The sequence below is a fragment of the Podarcis filfolensis genome, assembly GCF_964270895.1.
Source record: "Podarcis filfolensis genome assembly, chromosome: 16".
Taxonomy (NCBI): domain Eukaryota; kingdom Metazoa; phylum Chordata; class Lepidosauria; order Squamata; family Lacertidae; genus Podarcis; species Podarcis filfolensis.
The window spans coordinates 34,784,149-34,802,106 of record NC_139620.1 but is presented as its reverse complement, the minus strand read 5'-3'; the positions used below and the strand labels follow the sequence as shown (position 1 = coordinate 34,802,106).

At 47.6% G+C, this 17,958-nt stretch overlaps 1 protein-coding gene across 5 annotated transcripts in view; it reads right to left on the bottom strand.

Moving 5' to 3' along the window:
* RIMBP2 (RIMS binding protein 2) overlaps positions 1–17,958 on the bottom strand; it is a 260,412-nt gene that overhangs the window by 57,415 nt on the left and 185,039 nt on the right. For 3 of the 5 annotated variants that reach the window (XM_083589685.1, XM_083589684.1, XM_083589686.1), the window contains 2 exons: positions 10,634–10,654; positions 6,184–6,388 (listed from right to left, as the gene is read on the bottom strand). In XM_083589685.1, the coding sequence (XP_083445811.1) occupies positions 6,184–6,388; positions 10,634–10,654 (226 nt within the window). The remainder of the gene's footprint in view (positions 1–6,183; positions 6,389–10,633; positions 10,655–17,958) is intronic. The other 2 variants (XM_083589688.1, XM_083589687.1) reach the window with 1 other exon arrangement.

Below are 17,958 nucleotides of genomic sequence, written 5' to 3'. Positions count from 1 at the left end.
CCAAGTTCCCCAGATTCTGTTCTGAACTCCAGAAAGCGTCTTGAAGCACATAAACAGCTGGCTTTCAGAGGCTGACGCCATGACTCATCCTCTGCAATTGGCTTTAATTATTCTGAAGCACTGTAAACTGTGAACACCATTCCTTCCCAAATGAAATCATCCCAGTCGCCTGAGCGCATTCATCTAGACCAGGGCTGAAGAACCTTCATGACCCCTGGGAAACACATCGTTCCCTTGTGGGCAACCTTCTGAGGCCCATATGCTACTGGTGATGGGCAGAGAGCCCAGAGCAAAAGTGAGTGGAGCAAAGACATTTGTGTAGGCATACAACCAAGGAAATGGGGGCAATTGGCAGGCCCCCAGCTAGCTCCAGCCCACTGGCCAGTGTGCAGGTCAATCTCCAGTCCTTGTTGCAGCATCTGCAACCAACAGCTTCAGAAGCTGGGGCACGCAACTCAGCAGAGATAACGCGCAAACAGAAGCATCAGGAGAGGTTGTGTAAGCATATTTACAAGCAGTTTATTCAGCATACATCCGGACAAAAGGAAAACATGTCTGATCCCCTTCGTGTCCAAAGCAAGAACGCTAAAAGCAAAAGCTATACACAAACGGAAGTTCCCAGCAAGCTGTGCTGGAATGTAAACAGGCATGTGACACACAATAATCATGCCTGTCCCTTAAGGTGGAATGGAATAGTCTAACAATTTGTACACCAACCATTTTGTTTACACTCACACATGTCTGTCCATCCAGGCGAGCAAGAGGCATTGTCTGAATTCAAGGGCACATTCCAGTGAGGTGAAAACAAGGAGGGTATGAAGTATGCATGGTGGGGCATGTGGGTTGGGGAGATGGGGTGCTCAATGGCAAATTCAGCCTTGTATGGAATGGCCTTAAGAACACAAGGGTCTCCTGGACTAGAAAGGTCCAACTAGTCCCGCCCCCTGCTCTTACGTTGAGCATCCCAATGCTTCTGATAAACTTGGAAGCAGGACGTGAGTGCAACAGTGCCCTCCTCAGTTGTAATTCCCAGAAGCTGGTATTCAGCCACCTCCTAAAGAAGGCCCAGGCAAGAGCCCCACGGAAAGCAAAAGTATTCACTAACAGAAAACACTGCAGTGTGGCAGACTCCTCAATTTAAAGGTCTCAGGGCACAAATTAGCCAGCAGCACTTAAAGAACATTTGCACAAAGTAATTCATACTGCTATTGATTGATCAATTATGGACTATTCTGAACGCCCAGGAGAGCGCATTAAACTGTCCTTGATATCTGATGAACAGAATATCTTACTGATTGGCTGTGCCAAGAAGATTGCTATCTTTTTACCCAGAACGGATTCCCAATTGGCTGCAGCTGGAAGACTTGTGTGACTTTTCAAAGTGGATTTGGCTTGTACAGTTTAATGCAACCTGACAAAGCTTTTTGTTTTCACATTTCCCACGTCCCAGCTCTGAACCCAAAGTGTGTACACATGGCAACAGTCCATAATTCAGCTTTTCAGGTTATGGAAGTTTAAATAGATTGCTTCAACACCCAGGAATGTCAAAGAATTCTGATGAAAATACAGAGAGAAGCAGTAATTGCTGGTGTTCGCTCATTTGTCCCATGTCCACAATAGAAATCAGCCCAGCAAATGAATGTATGCTTTAATCTCTTTTTGGCTTATTGCTGATTTTTTGTTTTGAAATGTTTTTTTCCGATCATTTTATTCTATGCTAACAGCATTGACTTTTTTTTTACAGTCAAGCGGTATATAAACTTTCTGAAATAAAATACAGTCATACCTCAGGTTACAGACACTTCAGGTTGTGTTTTTTTGGGTTACGGACACGCCAAAACCCAGAAGTACCGGAACGGGTTACTTCTGGGTTTCGGGGGTCGCGCATGCGCAGAAGTGCTAAATTGCGCTTTGCGAATGCACAGAAGTACCAAATCACAACTCATGCGTGCACGCACATGGCACTGTGGGGTGTGAACGCTGTGGGTTGCGAACGTGCTTCCTGCACGGATCACGTTCGCAACCCGAGCGTTCACTGTAAATAAATACAAAATGGCACTTGCTGTTTTCATTTTCAGTCTAAAAATGATACGCAATCATAATGGTCATTTCCCCACTTAAACTGTGCATATTTTGCATCGAAGTGAACAGCCTTTGCATTAAAATAAATAGTGTGTAAATAATAATGTCAATAATTACATTAAATTCATTAGCTGCAGAAATAATTAGGTAGATTCCATTAAACAGCAGACAGCGACTAACATACTATTTGGCTGAAACCGAACTGCCATGAAGCAGAAACACTGCTGACTCTGGATAAGACAGGTTGGAAGGAAAATCATCTTTGCAAACACCAGCCCCAGCACCCCACCACATTCACCATCTGAGGCAGATGCTTCACTCTGTTTAATGTCAGAGCCGGTCCAGGTGATGGATGAGAGAAGAATGTTATGGAAGTTGGGTCCTTAGTTGCAAGGGTCCAACCTTTGCTCAGTGCAGGAATCCCGCAACTACAGCATCCCTGACAGAGTATCTTCCAACCTCCACTTAGACCTCCAGCAAGGCATTGTGTTTGGTCACCCTGGTAAATTCTATTTGAAGAGCAGGGTAAAAATCTATTAAATCCGAAATGATGGTTGCTCAGATGTCTGCATACTATCAGGAATATCTGCTGGGCGCTGGGTATGGCCCAGTAAGGTTTCCTTGTATACACAGAAGCAGTGGCGTAGCGTGGGTTGTCAGCACCCGGGGCAAGGCAAGTAATTTGCGCCCCCTAACCCGTGGATTTGCGCCCCCTAACCTGTGGATTTGCGCCCCCTAACCCTACCCCCCAGATGTTGCGCCCGGTGCGGCCGGCCCCCCCCTGCACCCCCCACGCTACGCCACTGCACAGAAGCAGGAATGTTTCCCACAAGCAGAATTTGGATTGAACTAGGTTGTGTTTAACAAAGTGCACCAAATCCGCTCAAAGATATCTGAAAGCAGTTCCCATAATTGCCGGGTGACCTAAGCATGAATGAAGTTTGTTTCAGGGTAGAACTCTGAACGAGCTCATTCTCACGTGTGTGTGTTTTTAACTGTTTATAGACTCTTTGGGCCTTTAAGATTCACAATCATTGGGGGGGAATAAATCAAACTATTCACATTGCATTGTGTGTGAGAGTGTTTTGATGCTTTCCACTGCGGCAGTTTGTAACGTTCTGAATGCTTAATTCCACCCCTGCCTCAACCTACAGATGAACTTGAATTGAAACGTGCACAGAACGAATTCATTTTGTAAAAGGATGAGTGTTAGCTGGAATTAGTTACTTTTCAGACAAATTGAATTTGGACTAGTTCCTTTTTAAAACGAGCCTTTCCAGGCTCTGCCCACAACTTCATATAAGGGTCAAGCCAGATACATGCACATTTATTTAAACTCACCCAGAAATCCAATATCAGATGTCTGCTAGCTTTAAGGAAACTCACAACACACAGCTTTGTAGTTGAACTGGCAAGCGTTTGTTCAATAATAAGCACATGCACATGTGACATCCGAATTGGCCCAACTTGCCAGTGCCAAGCCTCATCAGAGAGAGGGCAAGGGCCTGTGGGAGACAGAACTACGTGTGCAAATTGGCACACTGGAATGGTTCCAAGTGTCCTCGGGTGACCCTCCAGCCAGCGCTGCAGCTGTGACCTTTGGAAATTATTGATGCACTTAAAAGCAAGCTAAGGAGACAAGGCCCTGCTAGTTAGCAGTAGCTACTATTGGCAAGACAGAAAAGCCTCAGCCAAAGCCCCACCACCACCCCAGATGATCCAAACAAAAGCTTTTAGGCAGAGGAAGGGGGTGTGGAGGTGCGGTCTGCTCTGGGTGCCATCACTGAGGGAGATGACAAAATGACAAAAACGTGAGGTTGCTTTTTTTAAAAAAAACGGGCTCACAAAACTTTTTAGTTCAGTCAACGAAATGCGGCTGGCACTGGGCACCACACTGCGGGGACCGGCACTTACTGTGGGGCCTGCAGCGTGCCTGAGCCACGTGTCTCTCCTGGGAGTGACGTGGGGGCTTGGGCTCCTGCGGGCTCCGCACTGCCTGAAACGGCAGCATGGGACTTGCGCCTGCCCTCCACCTCTCCCTCAGCCACCCTACAGCTGAGTGGGTGGCGGTGGAGAGGCTCCATGCAGCGCCCTCCATCCCCATGGGTGGCTTGCCCTGCCCCCGGCTGCAGGACGTGCGTACCTGAGTGGCTAGCTGTGCCACTGCTTTTAGGTGATGGTTTAGGAAATGTACAACTTAAGGAACGCTACAATCAGCAAGGCAAGAGAAAGTAGAAGTGGGAACAGAGGGAATGATGACCCTGCAATGTTCCTCTTCAATTTCTAGATTATTGTCAGGTGTGCATGCAGGAGCCAGGCCCTGTGACCAATAAGACTTTGCAGGACTGGGGCCTTCCTAAGTTTGTTCTGAAGAGGCAAGGCGCAGCCACACAGGTGAGGCTGATTGGTAAATCACAGCACCTGGTGGCAAGAGCCGGGAAGGGATATAAGGTTAGCATTTCCCTTCGGCTCTTTGCCACAGCAACACGTTCCCTGCTTTGCTGCGTTTGACTCCTTGCTTCTCGGACCCTTGAGTTTGTGACTCCTTGCTTCCTGACCCTTGGCTTCTTGACTCCCGGCTCTCTGACCCTTAGACTTCCTGACTCCTGGCTTCTGGACTCCGTTCCTGCTCCCACCCCGCCATCTTGCCCCCAGTCCCGACGTCCTCAGCCGGGACTTTGATCACCTGTAGACCAGACCGTGACAATTATAATACTTCCTCTGTTTCCTTAAAATGTAAAGGGAATAGACAACTGCAAATTTTACACTGGGCTGGGGTTTTTTTTCCAGCTCAAGGGCCACATCCCCCCCTGGGGGGGGGGGAAACATGGCAAGGGACATGCACCACTGGTGGGTGGAACAATGAATGCTAAGTTTTACCTTTGTGCTACTTTGTACACACATTTGCACACCCCTTTCTACCTGTCCTCCATTCAGTCAAGCAAGGCATGATCAGAGCTCAAGGGCACAGCCCAGCCTCTTACCATGCACACAAACAACTGTTTCCCTTGACGTCTGAAGTGGTACATTTCAAAGAACACATGAATATTCTCAAGAAGAAAAAATGATTCACTCAACTTCATTGAGTGTCTCTTGGCTGCTACGGATGCGATGACATGATATGGCGTTACGTGAACGGACAGTAGGGTTCTGGGTTTGACTTTACAGAGAACATTTCTCTGTTGGAAGGGTGATCAGAGAATAGTTCTCCATCAGAAGGAACCCTCTATTTGAAGGACTGGTTTAAAGAGAAAGAGCCTTAAGAAGGGAAAGGAGCAAGAGAATTGAGGTTGCCCATCAACTATGTATAAGCACCCAGACAGCAGAATGAGCATACAGAGATCACCCGGTCACAGTCTTCCCTCTCTATGGTATGATATTTAAATTACAACATTTGCATAATTTGCAAATTTATAATTTGCATAATAAAAATCAGATGCACACATTTTATGCAAGCCTGCTTCCTCTTTTGTCCTCTTATGTGGGGAATGCTTTTACGTTTGGGGGCAATGCTTCTATGTGGTCACCCTAACGAAAAACAAGGCACCCTGGGCTCATCCTGTCCCTACTCCTTGACCCTCTTCCCCTTGCACACAGCAATCTTTCCCCACCCATCACTTGCCATTTTGTCTGGAACAGAAAGCTATGATTGGTGCTTGTCTTGAAAAGCAGGATTGCAGAATGGGGTCTGATTCTAGTTTCCAGTCTTGGTCCACTCAAGAGGGGGTTGAGAGAGGGAGAAGGAGATCTAAAAGCTGAATTCCATCAACTTCATCATGCTGACTGGTGTAAGGGAAGGAGGGAGGGAGCAGCTCTGGTCTGTTTGTTCATGACGTATAGCCTTCCTCAGTCTGATGTCCTTTGGATGCTGTTAGCCTACAGCTCCCATTGTCACTGACCATTCACCCTGCTGCTAGTGCTGATGGGAGTCGAAGGACTCCAGACTGGGGAAATGCCAAGCTATGGTTTGGCATTATATCCGAACCACTTGTCGATATTCCGAAACACATGATGGCATTGATTTGCTCTAGCTTCCGGTACTATTCCAGAAATGGGCAGATCTTTCTAGACATTCTACGGACCAAAGCACTCAGCTCTTACCTTTGCCTAAGGATGTGGCAATTCCGTTCATGAACTGGGACAGGGATTTGCTAGGTGAGCCAGGGATATCCGTGGATGCCAACGAGTTACTCGTCAGGAGATCAATCTTCCCAGCTTGCTGCCGAAACCTTTCCAGTTCCTTGGAGAGGAGGTTAAATTGCTCGCCTTGCGTCCGACATTTCTCCTCTAGCTCACGGACCTTAGCCTGGGCAAAGGGAGAACACCAAAACTGAGATCACGGCACGAGGGGTCACAACATTTGGAGATAATATGTTGTGGCTTTTCGCTTGGGGTGGGTGTGGGCATATTCACATGGGAATAGGGAATCAAGGAGCTGGCGTGACCCCCATTTAACTCCCCCCTCCTATTCTTATGGCCGTTAGATGAGCCATCATGGGGTGCATAGGATGGTACAGGATTGCACCCTCAAAGGATAAAAGAATGAATTCTGATGGGCTGTGGAATCTGGATCTACACATTGGTGCAGAGTATTTGGGTGTTTTGTTCTGGCACACACAGCCCTGGTTATAAGGAACTGCCTTCAGAAGAAAGGAGGGAAAGGGCCCATTTGGCCAAGCACTCTCTTTCCTCAAGAGACCAGGGTATCCCAACCCTGTGAACTTAGGCCAGGCATAGGCAACCTCGACCCTCCAGATGTTTTGAGACTACAATTCCCATTATCCCTGACCACTGCGTCCTGTTAGCTAGGGATGATGGGAGTTGTAGTCCCAAAACATCTGGAGGGCCGAGTTTGCCTATGCCTGACTTAGGCACTTCAGTTCCAGGAAGCGAACTGGGGTTCCATAAAAGCAAAGGATATGCTAAGCTGTTGTTAGGCTACAGCCCTGCCAGCAAAGCTGCTTGCTGGATGAAGAGGCAATCTGGTCGCACCATTGAGCACCTAGATTGCTGCTCACCATGCCACTGTGCACAGAAAGAGAAGGGCAAACTTATAAACTGTGGTTCGGGCATGTGGTGAAGCAAACAGGTGACGGTTCTACGGTGAAATCAACGCTTAATGGGATTTATTCTCACAACTTCATGCAGATTAGAGTTCTCTGTGTTTGCTAGCCATGGTTGCAAAGGCTGCAATCCTAACTCCACTTACCTGGGAGTAAGCCCCATTGAATTCAACTGGATTTACTTCTGAGTAGACTTTGTCAGGATTGAGCTGTAAGCATGGTCCTTTTATTAGATTACTGGTTTGCCAGGGATTGGATTAAATGACCCTCAGGGTTCATTCCATCTCTACAATTCTATGATTCTAAGCTCAGGAAGAGAACATCCAGGGGTTGAGGTCAGATAAGAGGGGGATTAGATCCCCATTATGCCTCACTTTCAAGGGTGTCTGGCTGTTGGAGTGCTTGATTAAGATGGGTCTTTTGATGTGATACTATGAGGCCTTTATTACAGTCACCACTTGCCAGTCACCCACCAAACCATTTCCCAAAACAACACCATGAATTGGCCCTAACAGAACATATTCAAGAGTCCACACTCCAGAAAATGCTCAATAGCCCCTTTTTTAAACAAACAAAGCATGAATAACTTCCAGATGTTGCTGAATTGCTTTGTTCAATAATTCCAGCAGGAACAGGAAGCAGCATGAACTTCAAGCAGAAAAGCTTTGGTGGGGCCATTTTTCTTTACCGAACCCATAAAAGCAAAACTTTGGAATGGATCTCTTAGTCAAATCCAGAACACCAGGGTTTGAACCCAGCTCCCTTGTGTGGGATCTCAGCTGTTCCTCCTCCTCTTCTGGGTCACTGCAGTCTGCTTTACTTGCCCCTGGGTCCAATCTATGCAGCCACCCAGAGAGGGAATGGCAAGTGAAAGAAGTTGCTTCTATGAATGGCCAGAGAGGGCAGATGAACAAGCAGCAACTGCAAAGAGGAAAAGGAGCACCAGAAACAGGAGATCTGGGGTTTGACAGCAGCCCCCTGCAGGAGTGTAGGGACCTCAGCAGAAACTGCCTTCCCAGGTTGATGGACCCCATCTGCCCCTCACTTCCCTCTTCTTCTTCACCACTGGACCCATTCTTCACTCCATCTGCCAGAGCCTGTCTTCATATGCAGGGGAAGTCCTTAATTCATTGAGGGTTTGACACCCATTGGCTACCCTCACCTGGTTTACCCAGCCAGTCAAAACTGTGGCTGCTGTTGCATGCTGACAGCTTCTAGGAGCCACAAGTGAGGGTCTAGTGCAGGGTGGGGACCAAAGGTGGCAAACTACCCTAGAAGGAGCATGACATGTCTCCCACCAGAGTTACTATCACTTCCCTAACAGCCCCCACACCCCACCACATGGTGCACACCCAAAAAACTGATCTTTTCACAAGATCAGCCTTTCTGTCATTTTGTCCGAGGTGTGTTGAGGCAGGGCAAGCGTTGAATGAGGGGAAGAGTTTCCCATGGATGGGCTTCCCCTTTGGAAATCTAGGGCAGACATTAAAACCTGGAACAAAACATCCATTTTAGGATAGTCACAGTTGATGCAGAAGCAGAAGCAGGCAAAACAGCTGCAAGAGGAGCAACTTCCTGGGTGGAATTTCTGAATTGAGACTCACTTCAACATTGGGTTCAATGGACTGTGAAGGCTGTTATGCCAAAATTTATTCCCTCTCCCTGACAAAGTAGCTCAGCACTGTCTCCTTTGAGGGTTGGTGGCCCACCAGGGTGTCTGATAAGGCGTCTTTCCCATCTCACCAGCTACATGAGATCATTTTTTTAAAATTAGAGATGCCAGGGATTGAACCTGGAATGGTTTTCCCTACAAAGCATAGGCTCTGCCACTGAGTTGTGGCCCTGCTCCTAAGTCAGGGGTGGGGAACCTGTGGACTTCCAGATGTTAATGAACTTCCACCATCCCCTGACCGTTGGTCATTTTGGATGGGAGTTGGAATCCAACAACATCTGGAGGGCCACAGGTCCCCCATCTCTGCTCTATGGGAAGCCAAAGCTCCTTCCCTAGATCTGGAATGGAGAACCTGAGGCCTCCAAGTTACAGCTCGACATCATCAGCCTCAGCTGGCATGGCCAAATATCAGGGAAGGTGGAAGGTGGAGCCTGGTAGCATCTGCATCTCAAGTTCCACATCCCTAACTTCATCCTTTGGAGTATACAAAGATCTTTGCATGTATTATCTCAGTAATACTTATGTCAATCTTGTAAGGTAAATCATTAATATTAATTCCATGTTTTCTTCTGGATATAATTTTTCTCTCACTGCAGGTGACCTCCCTATCTAAGAGAATGGGCTGGAGACCAAGTCAGACTCTCTGTTCACAGTATTGTCTGCTCTGACTGACAGCAGTTCTCCAGGGACTCAGGTAACGAGGGAGGCAATGTGCCCTACTTTACAGAGAATGGTTCTCCATCTGAAAGGCAGTCAGAGAACGGTCCTCTGGTTTGAAGGTGCCCTTTCTCTGAAGGGCTGTTCTGCCCTGTTTAAAGAGAAAGAATGCAGAACAGAAGGGGCTTGGAGATGCCCAACAATAGTGAGTACCTGGACAGCAGACTAAGGCTGGATGCATGCCACACATCTAAGGCACATTCTTTGCCTCAAAGAATTCTGGGTACTGTAGTTTGTTGAGGGTTGCTGGGAACTGTAACTGTGATCTAAAGGTAGTGTGTGCAGCCTAAGAAGGCACATAGAGCACCAGATCACAGCCCGTTCCAAGTTAAAATGTACTATATCATTTTAAAATTTGCATCTGTATTTATCTAAATCACCATATGCACATTTTATGCAAACCTGCATCCTCTTCTGTAGTGATGTGTAGGTGGGCCACCCTGGCAGAGTTTGACTCACTATCTGGACCCAGTTAAAACGACACCTTTCTTGTCGTTATCAACTGAAACAATGAGATAACCATGTCTTCTTATTTAGGGCTTGTCTAGACTTCTGCTTGTCCCGGGCCTTGAAAGCGGTTTGTTCCTCCATTTCTCTCCGAAAAATCTGCTCTTTAGCGATAAATCAGAACAAACAGCAATCCGCTGAAAACCCAATTCAGTGCTAAAGATTGGGTTTCCCTGGGGGGAAACAGAGGGGTGGATAAGCCTTTTGTGAACCAACCAGCTGGCCACGTAATCTGAATTCAGACAAATCCATACGCAACACCTGGAAGTTACTACTTTGCACGAAGCTTTTGTATCATTCTTACTGGGCATGCTCATAAATCCTAGCACTCAACATCAAAATGCAGGCTTGAGAGTATGATAGTAACAAAGCATTCTCTGTGCCAAGTTCACCAGGTAATACCACTGGCTTTGATTCACCTGGCTCCCCCAGTGGTAACTGGATCAGTAACTAAACATGCTTTTGGAACAAGGGCTCTACTGCGTGGGCATTTCATGCAAAGGGGTGGGTGGGCAGTGTGCACTCATTTGGCTTTGGTGTGGAGTTGAGGGGGAGGGGGCAAAGAAGAGGTTTTATTTTCTGACCGAAATACCTGCATGCTGTCCAAGGTGTTCTGGATGAAGAGCAAAGCAATATACACAGAAACAAAAACAAAAAGACACAGGGAAGGGGAGGGGAAAGATGCAGAACAAAAGAAAGATCTTTAAAACAAAAAACCAAAAAAGCTGAACAACAACAACAGATTAGAACACACTTCTCTTTTCACACATTTCAAACCAACATATATATTGTGCGTATCTACGCCACATGTTCAGACCCATTTCAAATATATCCTGGGAGCCGTAGTTTGGGTAAGAGTGCTTGGTGACCCTTTGTTCAAAGTCTGCAGACCCTCCATGGAAGGTTTTTCCCAATGCTTCAAGGGGCAAACAAATGCAGCGATTCACTGCGAGGCAAGTCACCATGTTTCCCCAGAATGCCTCGGCTGGAAGACTGCCATATCATCACAGCACAGTGTCATTTCAATTGAGGCACTGCTGAAATCAAAAGATGGCAGCCCACATGGGGCTACCTGGGGCTGCCATATTTCCATTCCCTGCCAACACTACATCCAGAACAACACTGGGCTCACCCACACTTTTGATCGCTATTGTGTATACCAATTAATTCCACTGGGGCTGAGAGCTTCTCCCATTGATCTGCAGCTGTGCCTTGCGGAAATCCGACCTTGCCCCCAATTCGAATCTTATCAGATGCATGGAAAATGCAAAGAGTTTTGCTTAACTGAGCTTCAACTCCAAAGTGTGGATGAGCCCACTGCGTCCAGCGGTGGAGCAAGCCAATCGGGTGCCTGGGGTCGCGTGTGTGCCCTGCACCTAGGGGCGGGGCCAGCTGCCTGTGGGGCAGGGCCAGCCAGGGCAGGATGCTCTGTGGGGCCTCCGAGGAGTCTGCCTGCCTCCTTCCACTCAGCTGCCCTACAGCTGAGGGGGAGGTGGCGGGCAGACGGTTTGGGGCAGCGCGGAGCCTGTGGGCGCCCAAGCCGCTGGGTCACTCGCAGAAGAGATTTGTGGCTCAGGCGCGCTGCAGGCCCCGGGGTGACCCGCCCCCACCACCCCCCTTCCTCCACCCCTGTGTCGTGATGTAGCGTTCTTTTTTCACTGATTAAGGCATTTTGGTGGGAACAGGGCACTGCCCCAACTGCAGGCTTGTTTCAGCAGCTTCACGCCGCTTGAAGTGGTGGGAAAAGCAAGAAGCGTTTCAGGGGGTCAGGTGGCCAGTAGGGTGGAAGGCAAGGAGGCCAGCAGCAGGTGGAACCAGAACCAAGGACTGGCAAAATCATTCCCACCCTCCTCCCTGCTGAGTTTCAGAAAGGGCAAGACAGAGATGGAGGAGGAGGAATTCAGCAAGCAGGGCTAGCTCCTCAACTGGATACAAGTAAGGAGACAGCTGCGTGGGCTGGGGGCAGATTCAAGCTGGCAGGGCAGTGACCCGTTTGCTTTAAGGGACCAGCCTTCACTGATGAGGAAGATGCCGCCTCCATTGTTTTCGCCACTAAGCCTCTTGGCCTTGAGAATATTGCAACTCTCTCCTGCCCCTCAAGAAACCTTGCAAAATGCCACCCAGCATTTGCAGCCTGCAAAAGCTCGAGGACATTCTTTACACAGCACTGCACAAAGCAATTCGTTGAGTTTCTTGATAGGGAAATATGAGAGTGGAACACAAGTTGGAAACTAGTTTCCCTTTTTCGAGAATGAGTAACGTAGATATGCCAACTGAGACGTTTACCATACTCAAACGAAGAAAAGAAAAATGGCATGCATTAACAACAACCACACTGGCATACGTTTAGGGGAGGGGGAGATCAATAGTGCCGCTGATTAGCAATCGCAACAAGCCAATTAAATAAACACATGGGGGAAATTAATAAGCTCAAGGGCGATGTGAGATCAATAAGCAAATCACAAAGGGGAGAAACAGCAGACAATCCAAGTGAAATTGGAATTTCAGGAAGGATAAATGACCTCTTCCTGGCTATAGCTGCTCCCTCCCAGCTTGATCAAACTCATTTCCTCTTGAATTTGCTAGGGGTTTTAGCTACCTTATATGATTTAGTTTTTTTAAAAAGCAATTTTAATACCCTTGATGGTGGCAGTGAAATTGCACAAATAACGTTTCACATGAAAACTTTTAAAGGAAGAAAAACCCAAACCCTTGGCTGGCCCCTGGGGCTAGTGACAATGGTGACACTGGTTTTGCCCATGAGGCCCAAAACACCGCAAAGGCATGTTGAATCCTTTAACCCCCCCCCCCAGGATAAAGAGCAACAGAGGCTTTGGCAGGGACCCTCCCCCCACCCCATCCCAAGAAAATGCTGCTCCACCTGTTCTTTGTGTTATTCATTTTGCCTCTGCAGTAGTGAAGCCTGCACTGTTTTAAAAAATAACAATAGGAAGGTGTTTGTTCTTTTGGTTCAAGATATGTTAGGAAAAAGTGCCCTGCAATCCATCTGATGTCTGTACAGATGACAATATCCATAAACGTATGTATGTATTTACAGGTCCAGCATGTGTGTGCATCAGAGTCGAGTTTCATTAGGACCCCCAATCTCTGGGATTCAGCATGTATAGACCCAGGGGAGAGGGCTGAGCTTTGGAAAACTAAAGATTTAGCAACACACACACACCCCACACATTTCACAAGGCATCCTCCAAAGGTAAAGCAGGGGCAACAATTTGCCAGGGGTAATTTCAATTTCCTGGTCCCTGCCTGCCTCTGCGGTTTCCTATTGAGGCTTCTTAGGAAGAGCTGCAAGTTTTGCCATTTTATGTCAGTGTGACTTGCAAGATTGGCTATTTATTAGGGTTCAGCCCTGTTGTCAGGCACCAAAGAATTATAAAGTGCGCCTTTAGGTGCAACCCTCTGCGCAATGCAGGAAACTGAGTGCCAGAGCATCCTCAACTGATGGCTGTCCAGCCTCTGCTTGAAGAAGACCTCCAGCAAGGGAGAGGCCACTGTTTCTCTAAGAAATTGCTTCCACTATCAAATCATGTGAAATTTAACCCCCCAGCTGATCTAGTCCTGCCCTCTGGGGTAGCTATTGCCCTCCTTTGTGAAACAGCCCTTCGGGTGTTTGTAGAGCCCTGTCATTTTGCCCCTCTCTCTTCTCCAGGCCAGTGGTCACTGGTGACCATTGAGACTGGCAAGGAAGAATGCAGGGAGCCCAGAGACGAAGCAGTGCCAGAGTCAGCGCCAGCAGAGTCACTTGTGCTAGCTTTGCCTCCATCCTCCTCTCTGCTAGACCACTGGATTACTACAATGCACTCTAAGCAGGACTTCCCTGCATAGTTGGTGCAGAATGCTGCTGCAGCACAACTCCTGCTGACCAGGAGTGAGGCCTTGTGAGCATGTAATAACACCCATGCTCAGAGACCTGCCCTGGTTGTTGATCTGCTACTGAGATTCAAGGTGTTACTGTTAGCACACAAAGCCCTTAACAACTTGGGACCATTTTACCTATGAGATCGCCTTTCTGCAGATGCACCCACTCGACCACTTTGATCAGCCGAACAGGCACTGCCACAGCTGCCACATACGGTAATACCTGTTCCGAATTGGTAAGAACTCGGTCATTTCGCGTGGCAGCACCTGCACTTGGGAACTCCCCGCCTATTGCTAGTGCCTTCACTGAACTCCTCCACGCGCTAAAAACATTCTTGTTTAGGCAAGCCTACCCAGATGCTTAGAAATGCTGGCACAACTTTTAACCTGTTCAAGGATTTTAACTTTTTGTATGTTTTAAAGTGTTTAAAGGCGGCGGGTACAGATTTTTTGTCAGGATTCACTCCTGAAGCCTTTCCCATGAATGAGCATATAGCCACAAGGCAGCAGGGGTTTGGGATCAGAGATTTCCTTCTCCTAGATGGGCTACCTTCCCAGAGCCTCAACTTCCTACTTCTCTTTCCAGCACATGCAGAAACCACCTTCTTAACCGCTGGCCCCACTGCTGGTCTCATCCGGAGCTTGTCTTCATGTGCAGGGGAAGTCCCTAACTCACTGAGGGTCTGGGACCCATCAGCTACCCTCAGCCTGGTTTAGCGACTCAATCGAAGCCATTTCCCGAATTGTGGTTGATGGTGCATGCTGACAGCTTCTGGGAGCCACAGGTGAGAGCTGAGTGAAGGGTGGGAATCAAAGGTGGGCAAACTACCTCAGAAGGAGCACAACATGTCCCCACCAGAGGCACTATCTCTCCTCTAAAGGTAAAGGGACCCCTGACCATTGGGTCCAGTTGTGGCCGACTCTGGGGTTGCGGCACTCATCTCGCTTTATTGGCCGAGGGAGCCGGCGTACAGCTTCTGGGTCATGTGGCCAGCATGACTAAGCCACTTCTGGTGGACCAGAGCAGTGCATGGAAACGCCGTTTACCTTCCCACCAGAGTGGTACCTATTTATCTACTTGCACTTTGATGTGCTTTTGAACTGCTAGGTTGGCAGGAGCAGGGACTGAGCAAAGGGAGCTCACCCCTTCGCGGGGATTCGAACTGCTGCCCTTCTGATCGGCAAGTCCTAGGCTCTGTGGTTTAATCCACAGCGCCACCCGCATCCCATCTCTCCCCTAACACCCCATATACCCCATGAACTAACTAGATAATTGTGTGTGGCTTTTTTAAAAAAACTAACTAAATAAATAAAAACCCTGTGATAAAGGTATTGCAGCAGGTGCAACCAACATGGTAGCCTTTAGATACTGTTGGCCTCCAAATCCCCCCCAGTCCCAGCCAGAACAGCCAATGGTCAGGGGTGATGGGAATCCAACAACATCTGGAGGGGGGGCTACTTTTGCTATCCCTTAATTGCTACCCCATAAGAGCAATGCAGAGAGCAGCAGACCATTGTGCCTGTTTTTTCAAAGCAATTTTTTTTGACTCAAGGGGCCTTCCTCGTGGATTAATGGCCGGTTCAGAGGACTGGAAGGCAAAGAGGCACAATCCCAGAGTCGATAAGATGTACCCAGTCATTAATCCCCAGGAAATACCCAGCATCAAAGATCATAATTACTATTAGAAGTCATTAATGAAGCCGGTGGAGGCATATAGATTTTTACTTCTCTGGGCACCAGCTGTACAGACAGGGCAATTAATGGGCTTTGACTGAGCCAGGGAGATTATCAGAGGCAGCTTTCGATATTCTGCTTGATGTGACAACCTTGTTTATTGCTAAGTTCATGAGGCTTCCGATAAAGTCTAATAAAAATGCTGGGATTCTCCTTAAAAATAAAAAAGGCCTTTTCTGAGCCCATCTAACATCCTTATAAGAAACATAAATGAGCTTCTATGTTGCCCTTGTCTCCACTTACTCCTTGTGATCCCCCATTCTTTTTTTAAAAAAATGCAAAGCAAGAGAATTTTCTTAGGACCTCTTAATCTTCGAGGCAGTCTTCCTCAATCTGGTTGCCTCTGGATGTTGTTGTACAGTGGTACCTCGAGTTACATACGCTTCAGGTTACATACGCTTCAGGTTACACACTCCACTAACCCAGAAATAGTGCTTCCGGTTAAGAAATTTGCTTCAGGATGAGAACAGAAATCGTGCGGCGGCAGCACGGCAGCAGCAGGAGGCCCCATTAGCTAAAGTGGTGCTTCAGTTTAAGAACAGTTTCAAGTTAAGAATGGACCTCCGGAACGAATTAAGTACTTAACCTGAGGTACCACTGTACTGGATTTGTCATCATCCACGACTGTTGGAATTGCTCACTGGTTTTAGAATCTGTCAGCTGACCTGGAGTGGCCAATGCCTGCCAACCAAGCCTTATAAAGCCATCACTTCAGAGCAACTGGTCTCTGTGGCAGGGGAGGAAAACTGCTTAGGAGCCTTCTTTGCTTCTCCTGACTTCTGCCTTGGATTGTGATGCCTGCCTGCTTTAAACCTTGCACTTGATTCTGTCCTACTTGGACTGACCACCAGTTCTTCCTGTGTTCCTGGAGCTGCCTCTGGCATTAACCTTTGGAAACTACAACTAATCCAGAATGCGACAGCTAGACTGGTGACTGGGGGAGGCCGCCGAGACCACATAACACCAGTCTTGAAAGACCTACATTGGCTCCTGGTACGTTTTCGAGCACAATTCAAAGTGTTGGTGCTGACCTTTAAAGCCCTAAACGGCCTCGGCCCAGTATACCTGAAGGAGCGTCTCCACCCCCATCGTTCAGCCCGGACACTGAGGTCCAGTGCTGAGGGCCTTCTGGCGGTTCCCTCGCTGCGAGAAGTCAAGTTACAGGGAACCAGGCAGAGGGCCTTCTCAGTAGTGGCACCTGCCCTGTGGAACGCCCTCCCACCAGATGTCAAAGAGAAGAACAACTACCAGACTTTTAGAAGACATCTGAAGGCAGCCCTGTTTAGGGAAGCTTTTAATGTTTAATGGATTATTGTATTTTAATATTCTTTTGGAAGCCGCCCAGAGAGGCTGGGGAAACCCAGCCAGATGGGCGGGGTATAAATAAATTATTATTATTATTATTATTATTATTATTATTATTATTATTATTATTAGTTACAGAAAGGTAGCCGTGTTGGTCTGCCATAGTCAAAACAAAAAAAAATTTTTTTTCTTTCCAGTAGCACCTTAAAGACCAACTAAGTTAGTTCTTGGTATCTGACGAAGTGTGCATGCACACGAAAGCTCATACCAAGAACTAACTTAGTTGGTCTTTAAGGTGCTACTGGAAAGAAAAAATTTTATTATTATTATTATTATTATTATTGTTATTATTATACCAGAGGGTAGGACCTGAACCAACAGATTCAAATGACAAGAAATGAGACTCCAACTACATGTCAGGGAGAACTTTCTAATGGTAAGAACTATTGTAGGCTTTAAACAGAACTTGGATGGCCATCTCTCATGAGTTATTTAGCTTGATTCCTGCATTGCATGGTGTTGAACTAAATGACCCCTGGGTTCCCCTTCCAACTATGCAAGTCTGTGATTCTATGAAAGGAATCCTACATGTGTCTTCAGAAGTCAGTTTCATCATATTCAATGGGAAATCTGCTCTGCTTCCCAGTGGGGAGGAGTTGCAGTGGACTGCATGGCCACCCACTCTCCTCTGGGGGCGGGGGACGAAGTCCCGCATCACCCGGAGGTTCCCGGCCATGTCACTGTCCAGCCAGCCAATCCGCTGGCTGGGGGGCATGGCCAGGCCCCATTTAAGCACAAGCTCAGAAGTCAGTTTCATCATATTCAATGGGAATTACCCACCCCCTCTGCCCATAGATGTGTATAGGGCTGAAGCCTAAATCAGGCATAGGCAAACTCTGGCCCTCCAGATGTTTGGGACTACAATTCCCATCATCCCTGACTACTGGTCCTGTTAGCTAGGGATGATGGGAATTGTAGTCCCAAACATCTGGAGGGCT